General features: G+C 46.7%; 2 protein-coding genes across 11 annotated transcripts in view; one reads left to right on the forward strand and one right to left on the reverse strand.

The window, feature by feature from the left end:
* Positions 1-2,313, forward strand: part of ZWILCH (zwilch kinetochore protein) — a 45,685-nt gene extending 43,372 nt beyond the window's left edge. For all 4 annotated transcript variants that reach the window (XM_008016166.3, XM_008016169.3, XM_008016168.3 and 1 more), the window contains one exon: positions 1,448-2,313. The gene's annotated coding sequence lies outside the window, so the exon portion shown is untranslated. The remainder of the gene's footprint in view (positions 1-1,447) is intronic.
* Positions 1,587-22,051, reverse strand: LCTL (lactase like). 7 transcript variants are annotated; one of them, XM_008016171.3, is made up of 13 exons: positions 21,326-22,051; positions 20,758-20,921; positions 20,006-20,093; positions 19,611-19,720; positions 17,301-17,429; positions 17,120-17,215; positions 14,117-14,171; positions 13,857-14,018; positions 6,714-6,988; positions 5,769-5,895; positions 5,385-5,584; positions 3,773-3,836; positions 1,587-1,702 (listed from the first exon to the last, which is right to left on the reverse strand). In XM_008016171.3, exons 1-13 carry the CDS (start codon positions 21,663-21,665, stop codon positions 1,587-1,589), a joined length of 1,926 nt encoding a protein of 641 aa, XP_008014362.2. In that variant the 5' UTR covers positions 21,666-22,051. The 7 variants fall into 7 exon arrangements, with proteins under 7 accessions (XP_008014362.2, XP_008014369.2, XP_072868366.1 ...); XM_008016178.3 differs by lacking the exon at positions 20,758-20,921 and having other exon boundaries at positions 21,935-22,051; XM_073012265.1 differs by lacking the exon at positions 21,326-22,051 and having other exon boundaries at positions 20,758-21,132.
* Between the last annotated feature and the right edge of the window lie 4,018 nt (positions 22,052-26,069).

Here is a 26,069-nt window from a genome sequence, read left to right on the forward strand (position 1 = left end):
GAGTTTGATTTTGAAAACGTTGATGGAAGAGAAAAACCCTGAACAGGCATATCGATTTGCTGTTGAAAGTGAAGTTTTGTTATAAACAATTTTATTCCAGCCCAACTATAGGACAAGCCCTAGATGTAAATAGTCTCCTTAAAATGTTTTGATTTGAGATCGTATTAACCAAAAGAATTAATGGAAATGACATCTTCTACTGTCTTACTCTTTTCTGGTGTCAGAAACAGTATTTGGTAAAATCAGATGAGTAAAATGCATGAGATTGTTCTTAAGCCATGTTTTATCCCCAAATAGATGGAAATTAATTAATTTTAGCATTTTAACATAGTTAAGAGTAAAATGAATCTTTATTGTAAAAAACAAGATACTGAGTTACCTAGAAGATAAATAAAAAATAAACATATAATATTTATTTGAGGTATTTCATTGAATAAAGTAAGTTGAATTTAGTCGAAGTTGTCAGACTAAATTCAGACTAAAGTGTCAGAAGAGTGTACGTGCTCATTTACTTGGTACCCACTTCATACTTTTCTGTGGTTGGTTAATAATATTTACAACCTGGAAGGATTGTTATCTATAGATTTCTTTTCTCTTTTGAGACGGAGTTTTGCTCTGTTGCCCAGGCTGGTGTGATCTCAGCTCACTGAAACCTTCACCTCGCAGGTTCAAGCGATTCTCCTGCCTCAGCCTCCCAAGTAACTGGGATTACAGGTGCCCGCCACCATGCCCAGCTGGTTTTTCTATTTTTAGTAGAGACAAGGTTTAACCACGTTGGCCAGGCTCATCTCGAATTTCTGGCCTCAAGTGATTCACCTGCCTCAGCCTCCCAAAGTGCTGGGATTACAGGTATGAGCCACTGTGCCCAGCCAGATTGATTTTATCTATCAGGTATAGGACAGTGCTGAGATGACAATCATTTGAACATTAAAGTAATATTTCTGGACAGATTTTAGAGTGATAAACTATCAAGTCACAACCGTTTATATACTATGATCCCATTTTTGTAAATAATTCATAATATACATTCATTATATACAGCAACTTTTTTTTTTTTTTTTGAGAGAAGTCTCACTCTTGTCCCCGAGGTTTGAGTACAATGGCTTTATCTCAGCTCACTGCAACCTCCGCCTCCCGGGTTCAAATGATTCCCCTGCCTCTGCCTCCCAAGTAGCTGGGATTAAGGCACCTGCCACCACGCCCGGCTAATTTTTGTGTTTTTTAATAGAGACGGGGTTTCACCATGTTGGCCAGGCTGGTCTCGAACTCCTGACCTCAGATGATCTGCCCGCTTCAGCCTCCCAAAGTGCTGGGATTACAGGCATGAGCCACTGCGCCCGGCCTATACAATGCAAAATCTTAACATTAACTTTAGGAGGGGTGAGATTACAAGTGATTTTTTTTTTTAATTTCTGCTTATTTTTATTTTCTAATTCTTAAATCCCAGCACAAGCCAAAAAGAGAAAGAGAAAAAAAGGTAATTATTGTAGAACCTGAAAACAGAAATATATGGAAACCCTCAAAGCGGAAAAGGGAGGAAGATCCTGAAGATTCTCTTATGAAGCTCCAAAACTGATAATCCTGTCTCAGCTCTGCCTCCTCAGGAGGAGCATTAGTAGAACAGCAGTGATGAGGACGCAGAGGGAGCAGACAGTAGGTACCACGATCTCTGTAACCATTTGCATGTGACTTAGCAAGGGCTCTGAAATGACAAAGAGAACGAGCACCACAAATGAGAACAGGATCATTTTAGTAAATACAGCTTTATCCCAAAAGCTTTAACTGTATTGGAAAAACTTTAAAAATACCATCCTCAAATTTTCTGATTCTTATTTGCCATGAAATAGAACTTAGTGAATTAAATGTTATTTGAAAATTTTTTAAGAGCTTTGTAAATATTTCAGAAAATATGGGATAAATGCCTGAATTTGATTTTTCTACAAGTGCTGTAGTAAAGTCTAAATGTCTCTCAATACTTATACTTTGTAAATTCATCTCAGAATATTAGCAGCCATATTCCACAGTTCCTATAATTTTTATTGGGGGGGATTTGTGAAAGAAAAGTCCTTGGGAAACATTTCCAACCTTTCAAAGATGTTATTGTGTATCTTAAGAAGTGTAGGAATTTGTATGTCGAAATTTTGTATGGTAATTCTTGTATAGTTAAATAATAATCTTTAAGAGTTAATGATAAGCATATGTTATGTGCTTTATTAATAAAATAGTGGCCACTTATGTAATACCCACTTTTAGTTTGTGTGCTGGGTACTCTGGTTACTGAGATAAATAAAGTGCTGGACATCCTCACGTGGAGTTCACAGGCTCATGAGTGAATTCTGTACCACGTTTCAACCTTGTTTATTTTAGTTTAATGGAATATACATTCTTAATATTGCCTGATTATTTAAATGTGTTGGGGGGGGGTGCATATGCTATATTGGCCTGTAAAAATAGCTAATTTGGTAAGATTTGGTCTCGCACCTTCCACCTCTGCTATCACATTAAAGATGAGTTTGTTAAAAAAGGAAGCATAGCCCGGGCGTGGTGGCTCACGCCTGTAATCCCAGCACTTTGGGAGGCCGAGGTGGGCGGATCACGACGTCAGGAGATCGAGACCATCCTGGCTAACACAGTGAAACCCCGTCTCTACTAAAAATACAAAAAATTAGCCGGGTGTGGTGGCGGGCACCTGTAGTCCCAGCTACTCAGGAGGCTGAGGCAGGAGAATGGCGTGAACTCGGGAGGCGGAGCTTGCAGTGAGCAGAGATCGTGCCACTGCACTCCAGCCTGGGTGACAAAGCGAGACTCCGTCTCAAAAAAAAAAAAAAAAAATGGAAGCGTATTTCTCTGATTGCCCTTACGGAGAAATAAAGATCAAATTCAAAGAAGCAAATGATATGTGTTGGCATTTCTTGATGCATAATTGCATCTTTGTTATTTGACATCTCTGATCCTTTTAGATCCCATTGCATAGGAAATGATGTCTTCTATGAAGACAGGAACCTTGTTCATTGCTGTATCTCATGACTTAAAACATTCCCTGGCAAATAGTGAGTGCTTAATAATTGCTTGCCGAATGTACAAATATAAGATCTCAAGTGTTCTTTTTGTCCTTCATCCCGGTTGGTATAGTGGTTGGCTTTTCCTCTCCTTGCCCAAGCCCACTATAACAAAAATAGTAGGTATATAAATTTGTAGTATGATTCTGCTTTTTTTTTGTTTGTTTTTTTTTTTTTTTGAGACAGAGTCTCGCTTTGTCACCCAGACTAGAGTGCAGTGGTATGATCTCAGCTCACTGCAGCCTCCGCCTCCCGGGTTCAAGCGATTCTCTTGCCTCAGGTTCCTGAGTAGTTGGGATTACAGGCACGCGCTGCCATGCCTGACTAATTTTTGTATTTTTAGTAGAGACAGGATTTCATCATGTTGGCCAGGATGGTCTTGAACTCCTGACCTCAGGCGATCCACCCGCCTCAGCCTCCCAAAGTGCTGGGATTACAGGCGTGAGCCACCACGCCCGGCCTTATAGTATGATCCGGAAAGGATAAAACTTGAATGGATAAAATGGATAAAATGTTTATCTTTCATGGTAGATTAAATGCTTTAAAATGCTTATAAATAGACATTTGACATTGCTTCAAAGGAACCTGATTTTAATCATAAGCAGTTTTGGAAGATTGACTTCAAGTAGAGCCAGATTTTGAGATTTTGATAATGATATGTGTAATTATTTAGTTTAATTATTAAAGGAAAACATTAAAATATACTGACTCACCTGCAGCAAGCCTCTGATTGTTGATAGAGCAAATTTCCAAAGCTTTGAGGTACCAACTTTCCACCTAATAAAAACCCACTTGATAAGTAATGTTGTCTTAGACTAATTTTTTGCTGTTTCAAATCATTTTTGAAATCAATATTGGGTAAAAGTAAGTATTTTTAAAAATCTACTTGTAGTTTATGTTTCTAAATCATCTTGTAGTTTAAATTATTTATATTTACTGTACATCCATGTACATCATAGTGAGGGAGTCAGAGAACAGTCTTTATTCTTGAGTGTACAATCTAGTGCTTTTCTAATAATGTAAAAGTAGCAAATGCCTTATGGTTTTTAGTCACTGCTTACATTTAATAGTCCTACTGGGCTCACCTTAAAATAGTTTCGGTAAACAAGTGAAATTTACTTTTTAAAATTATTTTTATTAAGACACTCTATTTTATTTCATTTTTTAGAAACAGAGTCTTGCTCTGTTGCCCAGGCTGGAGTGCAGTGGAGTACTCATAGCTCACTGCACCTCAAACTCTTGGGCTCAAGTGATCCTCACACCTCAGTCTCCCAGGTAGCTGGGACTACAGGCGCGTCACCACATCCAGCTGATTTTTAAATTTTTTTGTAGAAATGGGATCTTGGTATGTTGCCCAGGCCGGTCTTGACCACTTGGCCTCAAGCAGTCCTCCCACTCCAGCCTCCCAAGGTGCTAGGGTTATAGGTGTGAGCCACCGTGTCTGGCCAAGACACTCGAAATTATAGTTTATATTCCCTGCCAATAGGTGCAGCAACATAGAGAATAGAGAGCTGCTAGAAAAGTTTTCAGGTTATTGAAAATGTTTGGTAGATTCTAAAGGATTATTAAGTTTGATTACTTTAGATCTCATTTTGAAGCCAGTATGTGTGTATGGCTCTGCTGCGTGGCTGGAAAATAGATGAAAATGATATGATAATTATACATTCAATTTACTTAACTGTTTTTTTATATATGTTGAAAAATAGGTAGTATTTGTTTGCATTAAGACAAAAGATTTAGGCCAGGCACAGTGGCTCACGCCTGTAATCCCAGGACTTTGGGAGGCCGAGGTGGACGGATCACGAGGTCAAGAGATCAAGACCATCCTCACCAACATAGTGAAACCCCATCTCTACTAAAAATACAAAAATTATCTGGGTGTGGTGGCGCACGCCTGTGGTCGCAGCTACTCAGGAGGCTAGGCAGGAAAATCACTTGAACCCAAGAGGCGGAGGTTGTAGTGGGCTGAGATCTCCAGCCTGGTAACAGAGTAAGAGTCTATCTCAAAAAAAAAAAAAAAGAAAAAGAAAAAAAGACACAAGATTTAGAATAATATTTAACTAGATGTCTCTATTGTTTTTGCCCTGTCATAACTTAAAGCAAATGGAACTCCTTCGTAACCTCTGGTAGTGCCCTTAGATTGATGTTTACGTCAAGCTTGCTCCATTCTAAGCAAATGAGCAAAGGTGAAATAAAGGGCCATGCTGCATGCCCCTGTCCTCTTCCATGGAGGAAAGAGGAGAGGCACTTGCCAAGCTCTGTGTGTGTTCCAGCTACCTAGCTCTTCTAAAGTTCAGAACAGATAACATTGATAATTAGGCCTACCTCTCTTGGATTGGGAAACCCATTGGCAATGATAATCTTCTTGTAATATTGAACTGAAGCCTTTGGATAGCGAGGCTTATTTCTGTCGTTAAATTCAACATAGTAGAATCCATATCTATCTGAGTATCCTTTCTCCCATTCAAACTTATCCAACAGAGACCAGGAAGTATACCCCTTTATATCAGCACCGTCTTTTATAGCTGCAAAGACATTTTATTCCATTTTAAATATATTTCATTTACTTAGAAAAATAAAACTGTGAAGATAATGTTAAAAATGTTTTCATTTCTGAGATATAAAAGCAAGTTTCAGTTGATCGTGTGTTAGTCACATTTTGTCTCAGTTAAATGGGAAAACTGCAGACAATCTTGGTTTGTGTCTCACCTTTTAGCATTTCATTTATGTATCCTTTAAGGTACTGAATTCTCCACTCATCACATAATTGAGTACAGTGGAATTTTTGAGATGCTCCATTTTCCATCACATATATGGGAGGATCGCCATATTGAGTCTGAAAGTGAGTCATAGCAACAAATATCTTAAAAATTCTGACCTACAGGTAGGTTTCTGAGTCAGTGGCTCATATAGGAACACATATTCAAGCCTGCCACATTCTAATCAAGTGTGTTTTTGGCATTTAGTAGATGTCAGATAACGTGCTTATTTAGAGATTATTGTAGGCAGGAGACAGGTTCATATAAAGGATGTATTTCTCAATAAATGAGCATTGTTGCCAGGCGTGGTGGCTCTTGCCTGTAATCCCAGCACTTTGTTTGGGAGGCTGAGGTGGGCAGATCACCTGAGGTCAGGAGTTTGAGACCAGCCTGGCCAACATGGTGAAAACCTGTCTCTACTAAAAATACAAAAATTAGCCAGGCGTGGTGGCATGCGCCTGTAATCCCAGCTACTTGAGAGGCCAAGGCAGGAGAATCACTTGAATCTGGGAGGAGAGGGGGCAGTGAGCCGAAATCGTGCCGCTGCACTCCAACCTGGGCGACAGAGCGAGACTCTGTCACAAAAAAAAAAAAATAAAAGAGCGTTGTCGGAGGGGACATGTACTTTGGTCTTGTTCTTTGCCACATATTCCAGTTTAGGCGAGAAGGACAGCAAAATAAATATGGGATACAAATTTTAGCTAAAGTTATATACATGCAAATGGTTGTGCATGGTAGACATGAGTCTGTAAGGCCTATATTTAGTAGCCTCTGAAGTATGACTCACTAGGTTTATTTTGTTTTATTAACTTTCTAATGTAGGCACCTGAGCTTAAGCTGTGAGAACATGAATTCAAGTCTAAATGTCCTTTGAATAGCTTGATGTGATAATCACCTGAGCAAAGTTGAGGAGCCTCCTAAATCCCCAAGGCACAGAATATAGCCATTTAGACCCCAGATCTGGCCAGTTTGGGTCAACCAGCTCTATTAAGTCACGATCATTCTGGTAGCTGGGCCCCTGGCGGGAGGGGTTCTTCCTTTCCATGATGTACCGAGTAGTAAAATGACCTAATCCCAAGAAATCAGATGTGCCTTTAATGTAGCTCTTCTCCTGGAGTGAGAACACTGGTAACCTTGACATCTCCAGGCCTTGCTCTGCACTCTTTCTTCCTTTTGAGAGAAAAAAGTAGAATTTAACAAAGGCTTATTTTCTCCCAATCACTGTGTTATGTATCATGACGATAGTGACATCTTGACATAAAAGGTGGGCTTTAGGATTCATCTGCATGGGAAGTATAACCTTAGCCATCCAAAGTGGAATTTTTGAAATTTCAATGCTGTCCAAAATATTTATAAGTTTATATTGCTTAAAAGTAGTATTTTCACAGATAATAAGTGGTGTATAGCCATCTGGAAAAAAAGTAGAGTTGGGCTTCTGTATTGTTCCTTACATTAAAAATGGGTAATTTGGCCAGGTGTGGTGGCTCACGCCTGTAATCCCAACATTTTGGGAGGCCGAGGCGGGTGGATCACTTGAGGTCAGGAGTTCGAGACCAGCCCGGCCAACATGGTGAAACCCTGTTGCTACTAAAAATACAAAAAATTGGCCAGAAGCGGTGGTCCACGCCTGTAATCCCAGCACTTTGGCAGGCCGAGAGGGGCAGATCACGAGGTCAGGAGTTCCAGACCAGCCTGACCAACATGGTGAAACCCCATCTCTACTAAAAATACAAAAATTAGCCCGGCGTGGTGGCGAACGCCTGTAATCCCAGCTACTTGGGAGGTTGAGGCAGGAGAGTTGCTTGAACCTGGGAGGTGGAGGTTGCAGTGAGCCAAGATCACACCACTGCACTCCAGCCTGGTCAACAGAGCCAGACTATCTTAAAAAAAAAAAAAAAAAAAAATTAGCCGGGCGTGGTGGCAAGCATCTGTAATCCCAGCTACTCGGGAGGCTAAGGCAGGAGAATCGCTTGAACCCTGGAGGCGGAGGTCGCAGTGAGTCGAGATCACGCCATTGCACTCCAGCCTGGGCAATGAGCAAAACTCCATCTCAAAAAATAAAAACTAGAAATGTGTCATTTTAGCTGCCTTTGGGAAGGGAACTGGAAGGCCAGTGATGGTATGTGCTATCTTTCAAAGTTGTAAAAGCATATGTCGTTTAACTGACCAGTTCCAAATCTGTTTACACTTTACTCACATATAAAGGGATGTTTGTACAAGTATCTTCATTAGAGACTGAGCAGCAAAAGATTGGAAACAACCTAAATGTCTGTCAGTAGGGACCGGTTACATAAATGATGAAATATCCATGGTACAACACTACGCAGCCATTAGAACAAATGAGGCAGCACTTTCTATAGCAATGTGGAAAGCTTGCCGGGATATAGGTTTCCGTGAAAAAAAGCTTCAGAATGTTGCATATAATCCTAAGCACATACACTGACCACATATACAACCCATCTCTGGAAGTATACTTGCTTCTGGGGAGGGAAGGAGAGAGGCCTGACTTTTTAGTTCATACTTTTTGTACTTTAAAAAATTTGAAACATGTCCAGGTGTGATCTATGCAAAAATGGCTTTTAATATATAAATCAAGAAAACAACATTTTCCATGAATTGATCTGCAATATAACCTTAAGAATAGTTCCAAAGAGGATAATAGTTTAGATAAAATGAATACAAAGTTTGTGTTATTAAATACCCTTAAGATATTAGCATAAAGCAAATAAAATATTGGCACGTTATTTCAGTTACATTTAGTGACTTAAGAAAAACCACCAGCTGTCGTCATTGTCCTTGCACTAATACAATAGCCACTTGCTGCATATGGCTATTAAAATATAGTGACCGAAGGATTGAATTTTTAATTTTAATTTTTAAAATTCTGATAGACGCTGGTGGCTAGAAGCTATTGTATTGGACAGCACATGTATAGAACATTTCCGTCATTGTGGAAAGTTCTATTGAACAGCACTGATCTGGAAATACTTTTGTTTATATATTTACTGTGAGTAAAAGAGTACTTCTGAGAGGCCTGGAAGTAATTTGTGAACAAGATTTCAGGCAGAATGCTTTCAGTACTAAATAAAACTTCAACTGCTTAGAGGATCCTTCTTTCTACATTGTGCAAAGGAAAAGTTCAGCCTGTTTCCCACTTGTATCATCACAAAATTGGAGTTGAGAGGGGCTGGGATTATTGGCATTACGCCCAAAATGTGCTGTCTCACAAATCATCTATTTGGCTTTGTCATGCAGTCTTTTTGTGGCACCTGCAATGGCCTCTGAGGGTCCCAAGAGAGTGAATGCACTGTGTGAATGATAAGTTGTGTCTACAGGGACATGGGCCCTGTCAGTCCCTTCATGAACGCTTTTTCCTTGTGCATCTTGAGGAAACTATTCTCAAGATTTTGAGTGTATGTGTATAGATGTGTCACAGAACTGATTGACACCAAAAGATTTTTAAAGATTGTATCTAATGCCTTCATTTTCAGATAAGATTAAGAACCAAAGGTGAAGCACCTTGCCCACAGTCACTCACAAGTTAGTGGCGGAGTTGGTATTAGAACTTGCTACCTCCTGTTCAGATAAGTATGTTTGATAAATGTGTTTTATAGAAAGGGGCATTTTTCAAATGTTGGCAGTTCTCTCTTAATCAGACACCTAAAATAGCTTTGTTGTGTGTAACGGTAACCCAATTCCAGTGTTATTTTTGTCTCCTTTTTTTTAAGGTGAGTGCCAGCTGATACCTTTAAATCAGAGACAATATGTTTAAATTTCTGTGGTCAGACACTGCCGGTTACCTACACCCAGTAGTCAGTCCAATGCCTGTCTTCCATGCCTCCTTCCTCCCCAGCGTCTGGGGCCCTAGTTATGATGATCTAGGGCATCACCTGACCTAACCATGTGACAGTTCTGTCCCTTGAGGCACAAAGGGGCAGAAGCTGCTTCCTGGGAAGATTTTGCTTGTTCCTAAAAATAGCTAAGAGGAATGGCCAGGTGCGGTGGTTCATGCCTGTAATCCCTGTACTTTGGGAGGCCAAGGTGGGCAGATCACTTGAAGCTGGGAGTTTGAGACCAGCCTGGCCAAGATGGTGAAACCCCGTCTCTACTAAAAATACAAACAATTGGCTGGACATGGTGGTGTATGCCTGTGAGCCCAGCTACTCAGGTGGCCAAGGCACAAGAATTGCTTGAATCTGGGAGGCGGAGGTTGCAGTGAGCCAAGATTGCACCACTGCACTCCAGCCTGGGCAACAGAGTGAGACTCTCTCTCAAAAAAAATTAAAAAAAAAAAAAAAAAAAAGGAACAAGAAAAGGATACCTGCATTCACCACTTCCATTCAACATAGTAATGAGAGTTCTAGCCAGAGTAATTATGCAAGAAAAATAAATAGAAGGCATCCAACAGAGGCTCATGCCTGTAATCCCAGCACTTTGGGAGGCTGAGGCAGGCGGAGGCGGATCACAAGGTCAAGAGTTCGAGACTACCCTGGCCAATATGGTGAAACCCTGTCTATACTAAAAATACAAAACTTAGGCCCTGGTGGCGGGCACCTGTAGTCCCAGCTATTTGGGAGGCTCAGGCAGGAGAATTGCCTGAACCCGGGAGGCAGAGGTTGCAGTGAGCCAAGATCATGCCACTGCATTCCAGCCTGGACAACAGAGTGAGACTCAGTTTCAAAACAAACAAAACTGCTTAGAAAAAAACATGGCCTGGTGTGGTGGCCCAAGCCTGTAATCCCAGCACTTTGGGAGGCCAAGGTGGGCAGATAGCTTGAGCCTAGACGTTTGAGACCAGCTTGGACTACATAGTCAAACCCCGTCTCTACAAAATATACAAAAAATTAGTTGGGGCCGGGCGCGGTGGCTCAAGCCTGTAATCCCAGCACTTTGGGAGGCCGAGACGGGCGGATCACGAGGTCAGGAGTTCGAGACCATCCTGGCTAACATGGTGAAATGCCGTCTCTATTAAAAAGTACAAAAAGCTAGCCGGGCGAGGTGGCTGGTGCCTGTAGTCCCACCTACTCGGGAGGCTGAGGCAGGAGAATGGCGTAAACCCGGGAGGCGGAGTTTGCAGTGAGCTGAGATCCGGCCACTGCACTCTAGCTCCGGCGACAGAGCAAGACTCTGTCTCAAAAAAAAAAAAAAAAATTAGTTGGGCTTGGTGGTGTGTGCCTGTGGTCCCAGCTACTTGGGAGGCTGAAGTGGGAGGATCACTGGAGCCCAGGGAGGTTGAGGCTGCAGTGAGCTATGATCGCCCCTCTGCTGTCCAGCGTGGGTGACAGGGCGAGAGACCCTGTCTCAAAAAAAAAAAAAAAAAAAAAAATTACTGGCGTGACCCACTAGGGAGGCTGAGGTGGGAGATTCACCTGAGGTCAGGAGTTCAAGGCCAGCCCGGCCAAAATGGTGAAACCTTATCTCTAGAGAAAATACAAAAATGGGCTAAGCATGATGACAGGTGCCTGTAACCCCAGGTACCTGGGAGGCTGAGGCAGGAGAATCACTTGAACCTGGGAGACAGCGGTTGCAGTGAGCTGAGATCGCACCATTGCACTCCAGCCTGGGCAACAGAACGAGACTCTGTCTCAAAAAAAAGAAAAGAAAGAAAAAGAAAAGAGCAAAAGCACCATGACATTTAATTAGGCAGTTATATCTTGATTCTGACACCAAAAGCACAGGCAACAAAAATAGGCAAAAGAAACAAACATAAATAGACAAATTGGACTTCATGAAATGTTTTAAAATTTGGGAATCAAGACACTAGCAACAATAAAAAACCCACATAGAATGGGAGGAAATATTGGCATATCGTATATCTGATAAAAGATTAGACTCCAGAATATGTAGAGAATTCCCAAAACTCAACAACAAAAACAACCCAATTCAAAAATGGGCAAATAACTTGAATCGGCATTTTTTCTAAAGAAGATCTACAGATGGCCAATAAGCACATGAAAAGATGCTCTTACTAATCATTAGGGAAACACAAATCAAAACTGCAATGAGATACAACCTCACACCTACTGGGATGGCCATTATTAAGCAAAATAACAAGCGTTGGCAAGGATGTGGAGTAATTGGGACCCTTGTGTATTGTTGCTGGGAATGTAAAATGGTACACCCACTGTGGAAAACAGTACGACACTTCCTTAAAAAAAATTAAAAATGGAATTTTTCATATGATCCAGCAATTCCACTTCTGGGTATATACCCCAAATAACTGAAAGCTGGATCTTGAGATATTTGTACACCTGTGTTTTTAGCATTATTCACAATAGCTAAAACATTGAAGCAACCTAAGTGTCTATTGATGGATGAATGAATAAGCATAATATGATACATACAGACACTGGAAAATTTTTTTTTTCCCCCAAGATGAAGTCTCACTCTGTCACCCAGGCTGGAGTGCAGTGGCACTATCTCGGCTCACTGCAACCTCCACCTCCCAGGTTCAAGTGATTCTCCTACCTCAGCCTCCCAAGTAGTTGGAATTACAGTCACCCACCACCATGCCCAGCTAACTTTTGCACTTTTAGTAGAGACAGGGTTTCATCATGTTGGTCAGGCTGGTCTCAAACTCCTGACCTCAGGTAATCCGCCCACCTCGGCCTCCCAAAGTGCTGGGATTACAGGCGTAAGCCACTGTGCCCAGCTGACAATGGAATATTATTCAGCCTTAAAAAGGAAGGAAATTCTGACATTACAAAATGGATGAATCTTGAGGACATTATGCTAAGTAAAATAAGCCTGTCACACAAAGTCAAATACCGTATGCTTCCACTTATATGAGCTACTTAGTCAAAATCAGAGACAGTGGAATGGTGGTTGCCAGGGACTCGGTGGCAAAGTTTCAGTTTCGCAAGATGAAGCGTTCTGGAGATGGATGGTGGTGATGTTCGTACATTATGAGTGTATTTTTTACCACTGAACTGTACACTTAAAAATGGCAACACAGCCGGGCGCGGTGGCTCAAGCCTGTAATCCCAGCACTTTGGGAGGCCGAGACAGGCGGATCACGAGGTCAGAAGTTCGAGACCATCCTGGCTAACACGGTGAAACCCCATCTCTACTAAAAAATCCAAAAAAGCTAGCCGGGCGAGGTGGCGGGCGCCTGTAGTCCCAGCTACTCAGGAGGCTGAGGCAGGAGAATGGTGTAAACCCGGGAGGTGGAGCTTGCAGCGAGCTGAGATCCGGCCACTGCACTCCAGCCTGAGCGACAAGCAAGACTCCGCCTCAAAAAAAAAAAAAAAAAAAAACAACTGGGGGAAAATGGCCAAAAACGCCCACCCCAAAACATATTATGACAGAGCAGTTCCCTTTTCCTGTCTTTGGGTGTTGACATGTAAAGATGTGATACCTGGGGTTGCTGCAGTCATCTTGTGGTCATGGGGATTGGCTGATGGGCTAACTGAAGGTGCCAGCGTGGAAAGATGGAATAAGCCTGGGTCCTCAAGGGCACCCTTGAAGGCTAGATTACCTAGCCCTGCATCACCCTTCTCTGAGCTCAGGTGAGATGATAAATTCCCTACTGCAAGTCATTTTAGGTAGCATTTTCTGTTATGTGGCAGTTAAAAACATCCAAATTGATATATCCCTGTAAGCCTTACCTGTATTGATTCTCTTCTCCAACACTGTGGAAACTGGAGCTTGGAAAGTATTTCTCCATTGACAGAAAGAACTGACAATAGAAGTGACACAAGCCCATGGCTGCGTCTGAGCTCTCTCCTGCTTGACTGCAGTTAAAGTGGGGTGGAGGAAGGGGCGGGGCAGCAGAACATAAGAGAGACCCGCCCAGAGAACCACCACGTTCTTCCCTGAGTTCTGAAAATTCTCAATTTCCAGGTCTAGGGAAATGGAGAGGTCTAGGGTTCCTCCCTGCTAACTCAAATGTGTGGTTCTCAGTTCTTTCGAGTCTGGATTATCCCTTGAGTACCTCACCCAGGCCGGATGAGCTCTTCAACCCCCTGCCTTTTGCTTGTTTCACATGGGCTCAATAACTTGCCGTAGTATCTGCAGTTTAAAATGAGGCTGGGCTCACCAATGTAGTCCTTCATGACTTGGGGGTAGTCACCGGCATAAATGGGGTTGGCAAACCAGCCCAGACAGAACTGTAGGTATCTCTCGGCAGCCTCTATGTCCTTGGGGTTACTAATGTCCACAGGTTCCCCCCAGTCACAGTTCAGTGAAATTCCCACCAGACCTTAAAAGAAAAGAAAGAAAAGGGAGTGGAGAGTGGGCGTGCCATTGTTGCTCCGGGCACTTGGCTGTCCTGGGTACATGTGTGGGGCCACAGCTCACCTTGCTGCTTACTGCGCCACGTGGTGTTATAAGAATGCCAGGCTTGGGCGTGAGCCTGAAAAGGGAGCAGAAATTCATCGTAGGTGCCTGGCCCATCCATTTCAATCTGGGTGGCCTTTCCTTCCTTCCTAACTTTAGACCTATCATTTTCATCCTTCCAGCCTTGTTTATCCCGATCCAGTCTTCCTTCCTCTAACTTCTTGAGGCACTTATTTTCTTTATACTGTAAATGAAACTTGATGTAAGTCTGGCTCAAACAACTTTGTGTTATTATTTGTCGTTTTTAAGATTTTTGCTAAAGTTTCCTGTTTTGTTCCTCTTAGTCCTCAGTAGCAACTAGGCAGTACTTTTCCCAGAAGAGCTCAGTAAGTTAGGAAAAAACCAAGTGTCTGAAATAGTCTTGAAAAATAGAATCTAAAATACACCAACCTGCCTTCTCTTCATATTCTACCAGTGACCCGCTGGCCTGCCTGAGGCTATTTCAGCTAGCCACCGCACTTGGGTAGTTCAACACCTAAGAGAGATGGAAAGTAATCTAGAACAGTGATTCTCAGTGTGTGGTCTCCAGACCGAGATCATCAGGATCCACTGGGAACGTAATAGAAATGCAAATCCGTGGGCCCTTGCCAGACCTACTGAATCAGAAACTCAAAGTGGGGCCCAGGAATCTGTGTTTGGTGTTTTTTGTTTTGTTTTTGTTTTGTTTTGTTTTGTTTTTATCTTGAGATGGAGTCTCACTCTGTGGCCCAGGCTGGAGTGCAGTGGCACGATCTCGGCTCACTGCAACCTTCGCCTCCCGGGTTCAAGCAATTCTCCTGCCTTAGCTTCCTGAGTAGCTGGGACTACAGGCACCCGCCACCACACCTGGCTAATTTTTGTATTTTTGGTAGAGATGGGGTTTCTCCATGTTGGCCAGGCTGATCTCGAACTCCAGACCTCAAGCGATCTGCCTGCCTCAGCCTCCCAAAGTGCTGGAATTGCAGGTGTGAGCCACTGTGCCTGACCAGCAGTCTGTGCTTTAATAAACTTTTTTTTTTTCTTGAGATGGAGTCTTGCTTGTTGTCGATGCTGGAATGAAACTCCTAGGCTCAAGTGATCCTCCTGCTCAAGCAATCCTCCCTCCTGCTCAAGCCTCTCAAATAGCTGGGACAACAGCCATGTGCCACCACACCTGGCTCAGTAATCGTTTATTAAATGATTATGATGCTTGTTAAAGTTTGAGAAGTACCAATTTAGAAGACCTGAATATCTGAAGGCTATAGAATTTGGGGTTGTTTTGTTTGTTACTCACGGAGAACCTTTATTTATCAGACTTTGTTCCTTATACTTCCTTTTGCCAACCAGCAATAACCAAGTGAATCATGGTATTGTCTGATGAAGTGGAACATGTCAAAACAATAGCAGAATCACATCTCTTCAGGCCGGGTGCGGTGGCTCATGCCTGCAATCCCAGCACTTTGGGAGGGTGAGGCAGGTAGATCACGAGGTCAGGAGATCAAGACCAACCTGGCCAACATGGTGAAACCCTGTCTCTACTAAAAATACAAAAAAATTAGCCGGGTATGGTGGTGTATGCTTGTAATCCCAGCTACTCAGGAGGCTAAGGCAGGAGAATGGCATGAACCCAGGAGGCAGAGGTTGTAGTGAGCCGAGATCGTGCCACTGCACTCCAGCCTAGGCGACAGAGCGAGAATCTGTCTCTAAATAAATAAATAATGACATCTCTTCAGCTCACTACTTTTGATACATAAAAAGGCCCCGAAAATGACTTCCATGTTTAATATTAAAAATATCTTGAGGCCGGGCGCTATGGCGCATGCCTCTAATCTCAGCACTTTGGGATGCTGAGGTGGGGGAATCACCTGACGTCAGGAGTTCAGGACTAGCCTGGCCAACATGGTGAAACCCTATCTCTATCAAAAATACAAAAATTAGCCAGGTGTGGTGGCACACGCCTGTGGTTCCATCTACTTGGGAGAATGAGGCAAGAGAATCGCTTGAACCCAGGAGGCGGAGGTTGCAGTGAGCCAAGATCATGCCACTTCACTCCATCCTGGGTGACAGAGCAAAACTCAGTCTAAAAAAATATAAAAATGAAAATATCTTGAGAGCTCTGCCCTTTAAATATTCAGTTTAAGAAATCATAAGCCAAATGTAGAAAAAATGAGAAAATGTTCTCCCTGATATGAGTTTGGGGGTCTGGAATGTCACCCAGTGGTTCCTTGCCTTCCAGCTTAGACAGATTGTCCACCTTCTGCTAAGTGTCCTTTGGGGCCAGTCTCATGCCTTGTATCCCTGTTCTCCAGTTATCATCATCCATATCCTCATACATGTCCTGTAATGTGACCCAATTCCCTCTCCAGTGACAAGGCTTTCCAGTAGCCCTTCCTTCCTGTAGCATCTTCTCGGAATGGCCCCTTTCCTCTCTTGCTGTGACTGATGCCTGCCAGCCCTAAGAGCACCTCCACTGCAGCTCCTTTGAGCAGAGGCCATTTTTTCCATCACACTCCACATACCTCTGAGCTGGGAGTAAGGTGGAGTCTGCCTGCTCATTATCGCTGCTTCCAAACTAGTTTTCCTTCCTCCTTCAAAACTCCCAGGTTCTTTGAAGCCACGCTCTGATGACCACTTCTAACTCCTCTTACTGCTGTCCTTGATCAACCCCAGTTACTTCCGCTCAGATTTTAACCCCTGGCTCGCTGTCACATCCCTTCTTCCTCCTGGCACAGCTTAGACCTGTAGTTGATGCATTTCCACATGGATGTGCTCCATCCCCTTGGCTAGGCTGTAAGCTCTTGGGAGCCACTATAACAGCTCAGCCATCGTGTCCCCCAGCGCCCTGGATGGCAGGACACGCTCTCCATAAATCGTCACAGAAAGGAAGGTGCTATGGAGTATGCTGACTCAGAGGTGGAGCGGCAGAGGACCAAGCTCAGGCTAGAGCCCCTGGGGAAGGCTGAGCTGACCCTGAGGCTGTTCCCCCACCAGAAGGACGCCCCTCACCTTAATGATGTGGTGTGCTGCCTTGTACAGGCCGGTGCCTCGGAGCTTCAGGCCTGGTGCATGGTGGCCCGTCTCATAGCCTTTTTCTGCCATTGCCTATAGGGACAGCAAGCAGGACCACAGGATCCATAAGAAATGGCAGGGAGTGCCACATTCTGCCACCTGGAGGGGCTTCGCTTACCCGAGGATCACTGAATGTGATCCAGTGCTTCACACGGTCCCCAAAGGCCTCAAAGCACAGGTTGGCGTAGTCTCTGAAGTAGCTGGCCATGCTCACATTCTGCCACCCACCGTATTTGACCTGGAGCAGCTGTGAACACAGAGAAGCAGGTGCCCCACGAATGAACCGCAAAGCAGTTTAGATGTGGAGATAAGCTGTGCGACAGTCCTCAGACAAACAGGAGGGAGGCCGCGCAGGGAGACTGGGACTCTCATGCTTAGAAAGAACTGGACAGATTGAATATTTAAGAAAAATTGCCACGGGAAAGGGGCCTAATAATGGGGAAGCATCTTAGATCTAAGTTCTGGAGAAATGAGATCTGATGCTGGGTGAACACTGTGATGAGGATTTTGAGGGCCACACAGATGTCAGAAAGCTCCTAGAAGCCTTGGGACAGGACCTGCCTTCTTCGACTGAGGGCTTTCCCAACCAAAGGCATCTGCCCATGATGGCAGAATTCTCCCAAGACTTGTCACTCTATCGAGACTACCTGTCCAGCTCTCCTTGGTGGGTTTGAGGGATGTTACTGGGGCAGGTTCGTGAAAGCAACCAGGGAAGAAACTGGAAGGTTCATCTCCCTACAGCCTGCTCTGCCCTCCTCCCCATTTAGAGGACTCTGGTAGCTTCCATTCCCACAGAATAAACCCAGTTCCCAGTCATCTTAGCTCAGCACTTGAGGCTTTTGAAGTCTTCCCCAAGCCACTTCTCCAGCCTCTAACCCTTCCCTCTCCTACCTGCTCCCCAAATTCTAACTGAACCGAACTGCTTGCCCAGCTTCCCCCTCTTTGCAATGCGCCCTCCAATCAGAACACCCCTTCCTCCCACCTCCTGCCCAAACCTTCCAGGGCACCGATGGGACCACCTTCTCCCCAGTGAATGAAAATATTGCCTGAGGCCAGGCGCAGTGGCTCACGCTTGTAATCTTAACACTTTAGGAGGCCGAAGCAGGCGGCTCACCTGAAGACAGGAGTTTGAGACCAGCCTGGCCAACATCGTGAAACCCTGTCTTTACTAAAAATACAAAAATTAGCCAGGCATGGTGGCACATGCCTGTAATCCCAGCTACTCGGGAGGCTGAGACAGGAGAATCACTTGAACCCAGGAGGCAGAGGCTGTAGTGAGCCGAGATCACGCCACTGCACTCCAGCCTGGACGACGGAGCAGGACTCCATCTCAAAAAAAAAAAAAAAAGAAAAAAAGAAAAGAAAATACTGCTTGAATCACAGTGGCATAGTGACGTTCTGAAGCATGTTATGATTTCATGGACATTACTAGGGCAGGGTCATATATGAGTGCCTGTGATATGGCTCAAAGAAATTGGAGAAAAAAGGCTAAACTTGTTCATTATGCTATGTCGCCAGATCTTTTTTTTTTTAATAGATGGAATTTCGCTTTCATTGCCCAGGCTGGAGTACAAAGGCACGATGTCAGCTCACTGCAATCTCTACCTCCTGATTCAAGCAATTCTCCTGCCTCAGCCTCTCGAGTAGCTGGGATTATAGGCACCCGCCACCACGCCTGGCTAATTTTTGTATTTTTCGTAAAGACTGGCCAGGCTGGTCTTGAGCTCCTGACTTCAGGTGATCCACCCACCTCGGCCCCACAAAGTGCTGGGATTACAGGCGTGAACCACTGCACCTGGCTGCCAGATCTTAGTTAAAAGACGTGTCTTTATAGTTTTAAAAATTTGTTTGTATGCCAAGTTTTTTAGAAAACGAAAGGATTCACTCTTTTCACTTACTACACACATCAATTAAAGCAGTATGACCTCCCTGCCATACATGAGTGCTTTGGTTTGAATGTTTCTGTCCCCTGGAATTCATGTTGAAACTGCATCCCCTGTGTAACAGCATGGGAAAGTGTAGCCTTTGGCAGGTGATTGAGTCGTGAGGGCTCTTCTCTCTTGAATGGGATTAGGTGCCCTTATAAAAAGAGGGACACGGCGTTCAAGGCATCATCCTGGAAGCAGAGACTGGATGCAGAATCTGCACCTGCCAGTGTCTTAATCTTGGACTTCCCAGCCTCCAGAACTGTGGGAAGATATATTCCCGTTCTTTACAAGTTACCCAGTCTCAGGCGTTCCGTTATAACAGCAAAAGTGGACTAAGACAGTGAGTCAGAGAGATTTTTCCACTCACTCACATCTTACAGTCCTGCGCCAGAATCCAGACCCTAGTCTCTGCCCCACCTGGGCAACCTGAGTCCTCAAACTGGGCTCCCTCCTGCTGAGCTGAGTACCCCTTGGGCCTGGGAGCCTGCTCGGGTCCTCACCTGCGGCAGATCCCAGTGGTGCAAGGTCACGATGGGGGTGATGTTACTGCTCAGAAGGGCATCGATAAGATCACTGTAGAATTGGATTCCCTTCTTGTTCACCTGCTCGGCTGCAGGTGAAATAAAAGAAGATGCTACGAGAAAGGACCTTGGCCTTGGCCTTGGCCTTCTGGAGTGCAGCATTCCTGGGCCCTGTTGCTTTTTGAAGGCCTGAGGTACCCTCAGCCCACCAGCATTCTGGGAGCCCAGTTACCTGCAGAACCTGTGAGAGCTGCTACTATCAGCAACCACGTTCATGGGCTGATCTCCCTCCCCAGGACTCTGTGGTGCCCCTGCAAAGCCAACATGGCCGGAAGGGGCCGCACCTGGGCTCGGCAGGGGTTTCCCTGGCTCACCTCGGACGCCTGTGGGCAGGAGCCGGGGCCAAGACAGGGAGAATCGGTAGTGGTTGACGTGCAGTTCCCTCAGCAGAATGATGTCCTCCTGTGCAGACAGGGGTGGGGAAGCAGGTCACCTGGGCCCTGGGCATGGGAGGTAGGGGTCCATCGGGCTCTAGGGCCAAGGCTCACTCTTGTCTGTGGCTGTTAGTGGGCAAGGAAGAACCTGCTTCCTCACCTGTACAGCAGAGGTGATGCCACCTGGCCACTTCAGGCAGGGGATATGCCAAGAGTCAAAGAAAACACAGGACAGGGAGGCACTTGGAGAAGTCCATCAGGGTGCCCTTAGTATACCTGGGTGATGAGTTCCTCAAGAAGCCATCCAGAGAGGAAAGTGGGTGCTGAGGATGAGCGGGTCCCACTCCCTCTACAGGGTGCAACTCACAAGCAGGGACCAGGGGTTCAGGCCACTGTGGCTGTAGGCCCTGAAGCTGTGGGATCAGTCCTTCAGCCCCCCTCACTTGGCCTGAGGCACTGGCTCAGGTGAGGCCCCGCTTTCCTTTCCTCCTATATCCACCTCACATCCTGGCCCCTCCCAAACCTTCACCCCCACTGGCCCTGTCCCCTCTGGCTGCACTGGGGTACAGGGTGTTTGGCAGAGCATGGGAATGACGTTGTCACCAGGGCTCCCCTAGTACGTCACTCCCTGCCTCCCAGCGAGGCATGTGCTCACGCGTGTGCGCGCGCACACACACACACCCCGCACTCACCTGGACCTTGTAGTAGCCATCACAGGCTACATCTGCTGTCTCATTCCCGAGCACCTTCCCCTTCCCACTGTGTGTGAAGACATCCCATATGCTGGGCCCTTTCCCGTCCTGGTCCCAGGCGCCCTCCGTCTGGTAGGCAGAACTGCCTACGCCCCAGGAGAAGCCTGCAGGGGGAGACCCGTGCTGGGTCCCAGGTGCTCCCATGTGTCACCCAGAGCCAGGGCTCCGGGCTGTGCCTCCCAGGCCTCAGGGACTGCCCCTCCCTACCACGCTGCCCCTGTCCCACTGGGGACTTGTCTTCCTAGGAGGGTGAGCATGTGAGGCAGGGTAGGGGAAGATATATTAAAAATATTTTTTGCACAATTTTAGCTCTAATTAGCATATATTATCTGTGTAATTTTTAGTAACTTCAAAAAAAAAAAACCTGTTAGGAACTTATAGAACAACCACGCAAAGGTAGGGTTCTCATCCTGCCAATCAGGAAGCAACAACACCAAACTCCTTGGCAAGTCAAGACAGGTGGACAACAGACAGACAGGCAGACAGACGAACAGAGGTGTGGCTGTACCAAGAGGGAAGGTTCCATAGTAGAAGGAGGCTTCTTCTGGGGACCCATTCCGGGCGGCCCCGAGCCCGAGCACCAGCAGTAGCATCCACAGAAGGGTGGTGACCCGCACTGGCTTCATGGTACCTGGCCCTCCCCCATACCTGAAAAAGTGCAGCTGGCTCTGCAGGCCCCTGCAGCCAGCCTGGTGGCCAGGTCTTGGCTTAGGGCAAAGGCCAAGTAGAGAGAGGAAGGGAAAGGAGGGCTCTTGATCCGGACCCAGCAGCAGAGGCTGAGGCTGGACGCCTGATGCTGTTCCAGTGCCTGGGGAGCTCCGAGACTGATGGGCAAGACTCCAAACCATCCCTTCTCCCTACCTTGGCTCCTGTCTGATGGGGGAGACCCAACCCATACCCCTGAGTGGCCTCTATCTAAGGGGGAAACCACCTCTACCTTAGGGAAGCTCCAGTCCTAGGGGGCAGGTGGGAAAGCCCACAGGGCCCTCTGGCTCTCCCATCGACACGCAGACCCCTCCCCCAAGCCGGGGTCACCCATCCCAGCGCCTCTGTCCTGCGCACCAGGGAGACCCCTCCCACTGGAATCCCCTCTTTGGTGCCAGCCCAGTCAGCTTACCCAGGATCGTCCTTGGTCCCAGACACCCCCAGAGCAGTCGCTGGCAGCCAGAGCCCTCTCCAACTGACCCCTAGGGCCTACGCTGTCCCCTGAGAGAGGAACCACAGCCCAGCCGAAGGCTCTGGTTGGGGGTGTGGTCTGTGGCTACAGAGACTTTCAATAGCTCCATTCAGTGGGGGCCGGCCAGGAATGCTGAGCTGGCCAGCAGGGCCTGAGTCAGCAGCTGGGGAGCTTGGCACTGGGCCAGGGGCGGGGGTGGGGGGGCAGGGGAGCTATCAATCAGCACCCCCATCCCTGGACAGAGGGGCAGCCAAGGAGGGGAGGAGACCTGCTCCTCCTGGCCCCTTATGGGCCTGACAAGTCACCTTCAGCACACTGCAGTCCTTCGAGTCCTGAGCTGGGGGTGGTGCAGGACCAGCGTATGTTGCCATGCTGTCTGTCTACTTGTCCCAGCTGCCAAAAAAAAAAAACCCACCGTAAAAGATACAGTTGGTTTTTCCACCTTGGCCTTCTCTATTTGTATCCCTCATTCATTCCTTTCCTCACTCATTCATTCAACCAGCATCACCTGCTAGAACAGCCCGCCCTGTAGTCTCAGCACCTCCTGCCCCCATCTGCTGTGGCTCCCTTCCCTGCAGTGCCCTCCCCATCAGAAAGGCCTCCTTCACATAGCCCAATTTCCAGCCTCCCTGCCTTCAGCTGAGCCCTCACCACAGCTCTCTCAACTAGGCCTTACTGCTTTGTTGTTGGTTAATTTCTTTGTACTCTTCCTTTGGGTGTTCAATGGGTAGCACCTCCTCCAGGAAGCCTTTCTGGATTCACGCACCCTCAGGCCAGGTTAGGTTCTCTGGATTTTGTCTTTTTTTGTTTGTTTGTTTTCTTTCTTTCTTTTTTTTAAACAGGGTCTTTCTTTCTTTCTTTCTTTTTAAACAGTGTCTTTCTTTCTTTCTTTCTTTCTTTCTTTTTCTTTCTTTCTCTTCTTTCTTTTCTTTCTTTCTCTCTCCTTCCTTCCTTCCTTCCTTCCTTCCTTCCTTCCTTCCTTCCTTCCTTCCTTCCTTCCTTCCTTCTCTTCTTTTAAACAGTGGCATGATCACAGCTCACTGCAGCCTCGACCTCCTGGGCTCAAGTGATCCACCTCAGCACCCCAAGAAGCTGGGGCTATAAGAACCCACCACCATGCATGGCTAATTTTTTGTAGAGATGAGGTCTTGCTATGTTGTCCAGGCTGTCCCTGGGTTTTCCTACAGCCTGCGTTTACCCCTCCCACCCTGCGCTTCCACATCAGCTGTTTATGTGTCTGTCCCCTGCCCGGTTGTAGGCTCCTGGGAGGCAGTAGTGTGCCTGCCTGGTTCATCAGCATCCAGTCCTCTAGTGCTGCCACCTAGTGGACGCTCAATAATGTGAGTAAAATCGAAATAATACAATAATGAACCTAATCATGGCGAACGTTGATTGGGTGCTTCCTAAGGTCCGGGGGTTTTCATGTATTAATTCATCAACCCCTGGGATAAGGTGATAGACGCAGCTTCGGCTACGGTGGGGCGGAAGGTTCCAGGCTCCAGCAAGGGCAGGCTTGTACTGCTGTGTGGACAAAAGCTGACCCCGTCTGGACTGACCCCGGCCTCGTGGTGGCCTTGCTCTGAGGGTGGTGCTATTACTGGACCCGTTTGAGGTTGAGGAAACTGGAGAGCTCCTTCAGGCCTCGCTACCTAGCAACTGTGCGGAGGTTTGCTGAGGGAGGCCGGGGGTGGTGGGGTGGGTTTGCTGGGGGAAGGCTGCTTTCCTGGGGTGCCCAGCTGGAGGACGGGGCCAGGTCCCTTGGGCTTTCCCTGGTGATGCCTGTGGTGAAGGCACTAAGATATTTATTCCCAAATTCTGACGTTCCCCAGGCGCTTTCATGGGGGCAAGCGTGATTCTCAAAGTAGATGCCAGGGCTGGGTCCCTTATCAAAAATGTAGTGATTGGATGGGGGTGTGTCAATAAGGATATTTCCCCCACCAGATTTCCTACCTGTCTGCCCTCTAGCCTTTCCTCAAGAAACATTTCCTGAGTCCCCAAGAGGCCCTGGCCGGAGTAAAGTAGGACTTGGCCTATGCCCTCTGGAGCTGGGAGTCTCATGAGGACAGGAGGCGAGCATGGAGGGGAAGGGGGAGGTTCTGGATGCTGTGCAGGGTGGCCAGGGCTGTAATGGATGGAGGGATGGAACGCTGAGAGGCTCAGGGTGTGGGGCTGGCTTCGAAGGGACATGACACTTGAAAGATGCAGAGACATTTGCCGGGCGTTTGTGGAAGCACACAGTGGGAAGGCATTGGAACAGGTGGAAGGACAGCATGAGTAAAGGCCCTGAGATATGTTTCGGGACCTGGGAGGCTGGTATCTTCTCTCCACTTGCATCTGCCCTGCAGTGCCCAGGCAAGGCTGTGTCCTAAGGGGTGAGCAGGCCGCTCGCTGGACAGGCGAGTGGGCTCTGGGGACTCTGTTCCTTGGGCTGAGGTAGGCAGGAAACATATGACTTTAAGACCTGATGGTGGCCCGGCACGGTGGCTCACGCCTGTAATCCCAGCACTTTGGGAGGCTGAGGTGAGCAGATCACCTGAGGTCAGGGGTTCGAGACCAGCCTGACCAACATGGAGAAACCTTGTCTCTACTAAAAATGCAAAATTAGCTGGGTGTGGTGGTGCATGCTTGTAATCCCAGCTACTTGGGAGGCTGAGGCAGGAGAATCGCTAGAACCCGGGAGGTGGAGGTTGCGGTGAGCCGAGATTGCGCCATTGCACTCCAGCCTGTGTAAAAAAAGTGAAACTCCATCTCAAAAAAATATATAGATATATATAAATATATATAAATTAGCCGGGCATGGTGGCGCATCCCTATAATCCCAGCTACTCGGGAGGCTAGAACCCTGGAGGCAGAGGTTGCAGTGAGCCTAGATCGCACCAGTGCACACCAGCCTGGGTGACAGAGTGAGACTCCATCTCAAAAAAGAAAAGAAAAGGAAAGGGCCGGGCATGGTTGCTCACGCCTGTAATCCCAGCATTTTGGGAGGCCAAGGTGGGTGGATCAGGAAGTCAGGAGATTGAGACCATCCTGGCTAACACGGTGAAACCCCGTCTCTACTAAAAATACAAAAAATTAGCCAGGTGTGGTAGCAGGTGCCTGTAGTCCCAGCTACTCGGGAGGCTGAGGCAGGAGAATGGCATGAACCCGGGAGGCGGAGGCTGCAGTAAGCTGAGATCGTGCCACTGCACTCCAGCCTGGGCGACAGAGTGAGACTCCGTCTCAAAAAAAAAAAAAAAAAAAAAGTAAAGAAAAGAAAAGGGAAAAGCAAAGCAAAGCAAAGCTGATGTCATCTCTGAAAAATGCCCCCTTCCCGTGGAGCCAGGGCCAGTGTTTGTGTTGGAGGGGCTGGTCAGCCGGCCTGGGGTCTGGCAGCAGACACAGCCTCCATCATTCTGAGGCCCTGTTTTCCTCCCATGGACTCCAAGCCTGGCTCTGGCTGGAATGAGGGTGGATAAGCCCCTGCACTACTCTGAATGTGTCCCCAAAATTCATATGTTGAAACTTAATCACTGATGTGATAGTATCAAGAGGTGGAGTCCTCAGGGATGGGATTAGTGACCTCATAAAAGGGCTGGAGGGAACCTGCCGGGCCCCCTTCATCCTTCTGTCCTTTCCCCCATGTGAGGACACAGTGTTCGTCCATTCAGGAGGGTTCAGCCACAGGGCATCACCTTGGAAGCAGAGAGCAGATAGACCCCACCAGACGCAAACCTGCTGGTGTCCTCATCTTGGATTTTCAGACTCTGAAACTGTGAGAAGTTCGTTTCTGTTGGTTTGTAAATGACCCGGTCTGAGGTATTTTGTTATAGCAGCACAAGTGGACTAAGCCACCCCCACCTTCCCCTCCTCCATATGCACTCCCCTGAAGCTGCCTAGGCCCTGTCTGAGGCCTGGGCTCCCAGTGCTTGGCCGGGTTGAGACCTTTCCCTCAGCAGTGGGGCCAAAGTCCCTGAGGCCAGGCCTTAAGTGGCTCTTGGGCCTCTGTGGCTTCCTTTTCTTCCCTCCCTGCAAGGGGCTGCAGAGGTGGGGGCCCAGGCCATAGCCTGATCCCTTTTGGAGACAGTAGTGACTTTTA

Source organism: Chlorocebus sabaeus, chromosome 26 (genome assembly GCF_047675955.1).
Source record: "Chlorocebus sabaeus isolate Y175 chromosome 26, mChlSab1.0.hap1, whole genome shotgun sequence".
Lineage (NCBI taxonomy): Eukaryota > Metazoa > Chordata > Mammalia > Primates > Cercopithecidae > Chlorocebus > Chlorocebus sabaeus.

What these genes read in the sequence shown, in the direction of transcription:
- LCTL (XM_008016171.3), bottom strand. Translation starts at nt 21,665, where the DNA reads ATGGTTTGGAGTCTTGCCCATCAGTCTCGGAGCTCCCCAGGCACTGGA. An exon ending in CCTGCCCACAGGCGTCCGAG is followed by an intron (nt 19,721 to 20,005) that starts GTGAGCCAGGGA and finishes TTTCACCTGCAG; the next exon opens with CCGAGCAGGTGAACAAGAAG. An exon ending in CAATCAGAGGCTTGCTGCAG is followed by an intron (nt 1,703 to 3,772) that starts GTGAGTCAGTAT and finishes TTGTCATTTCAG; the next exon opens with AGCCCTTGCTAAGTCACATG.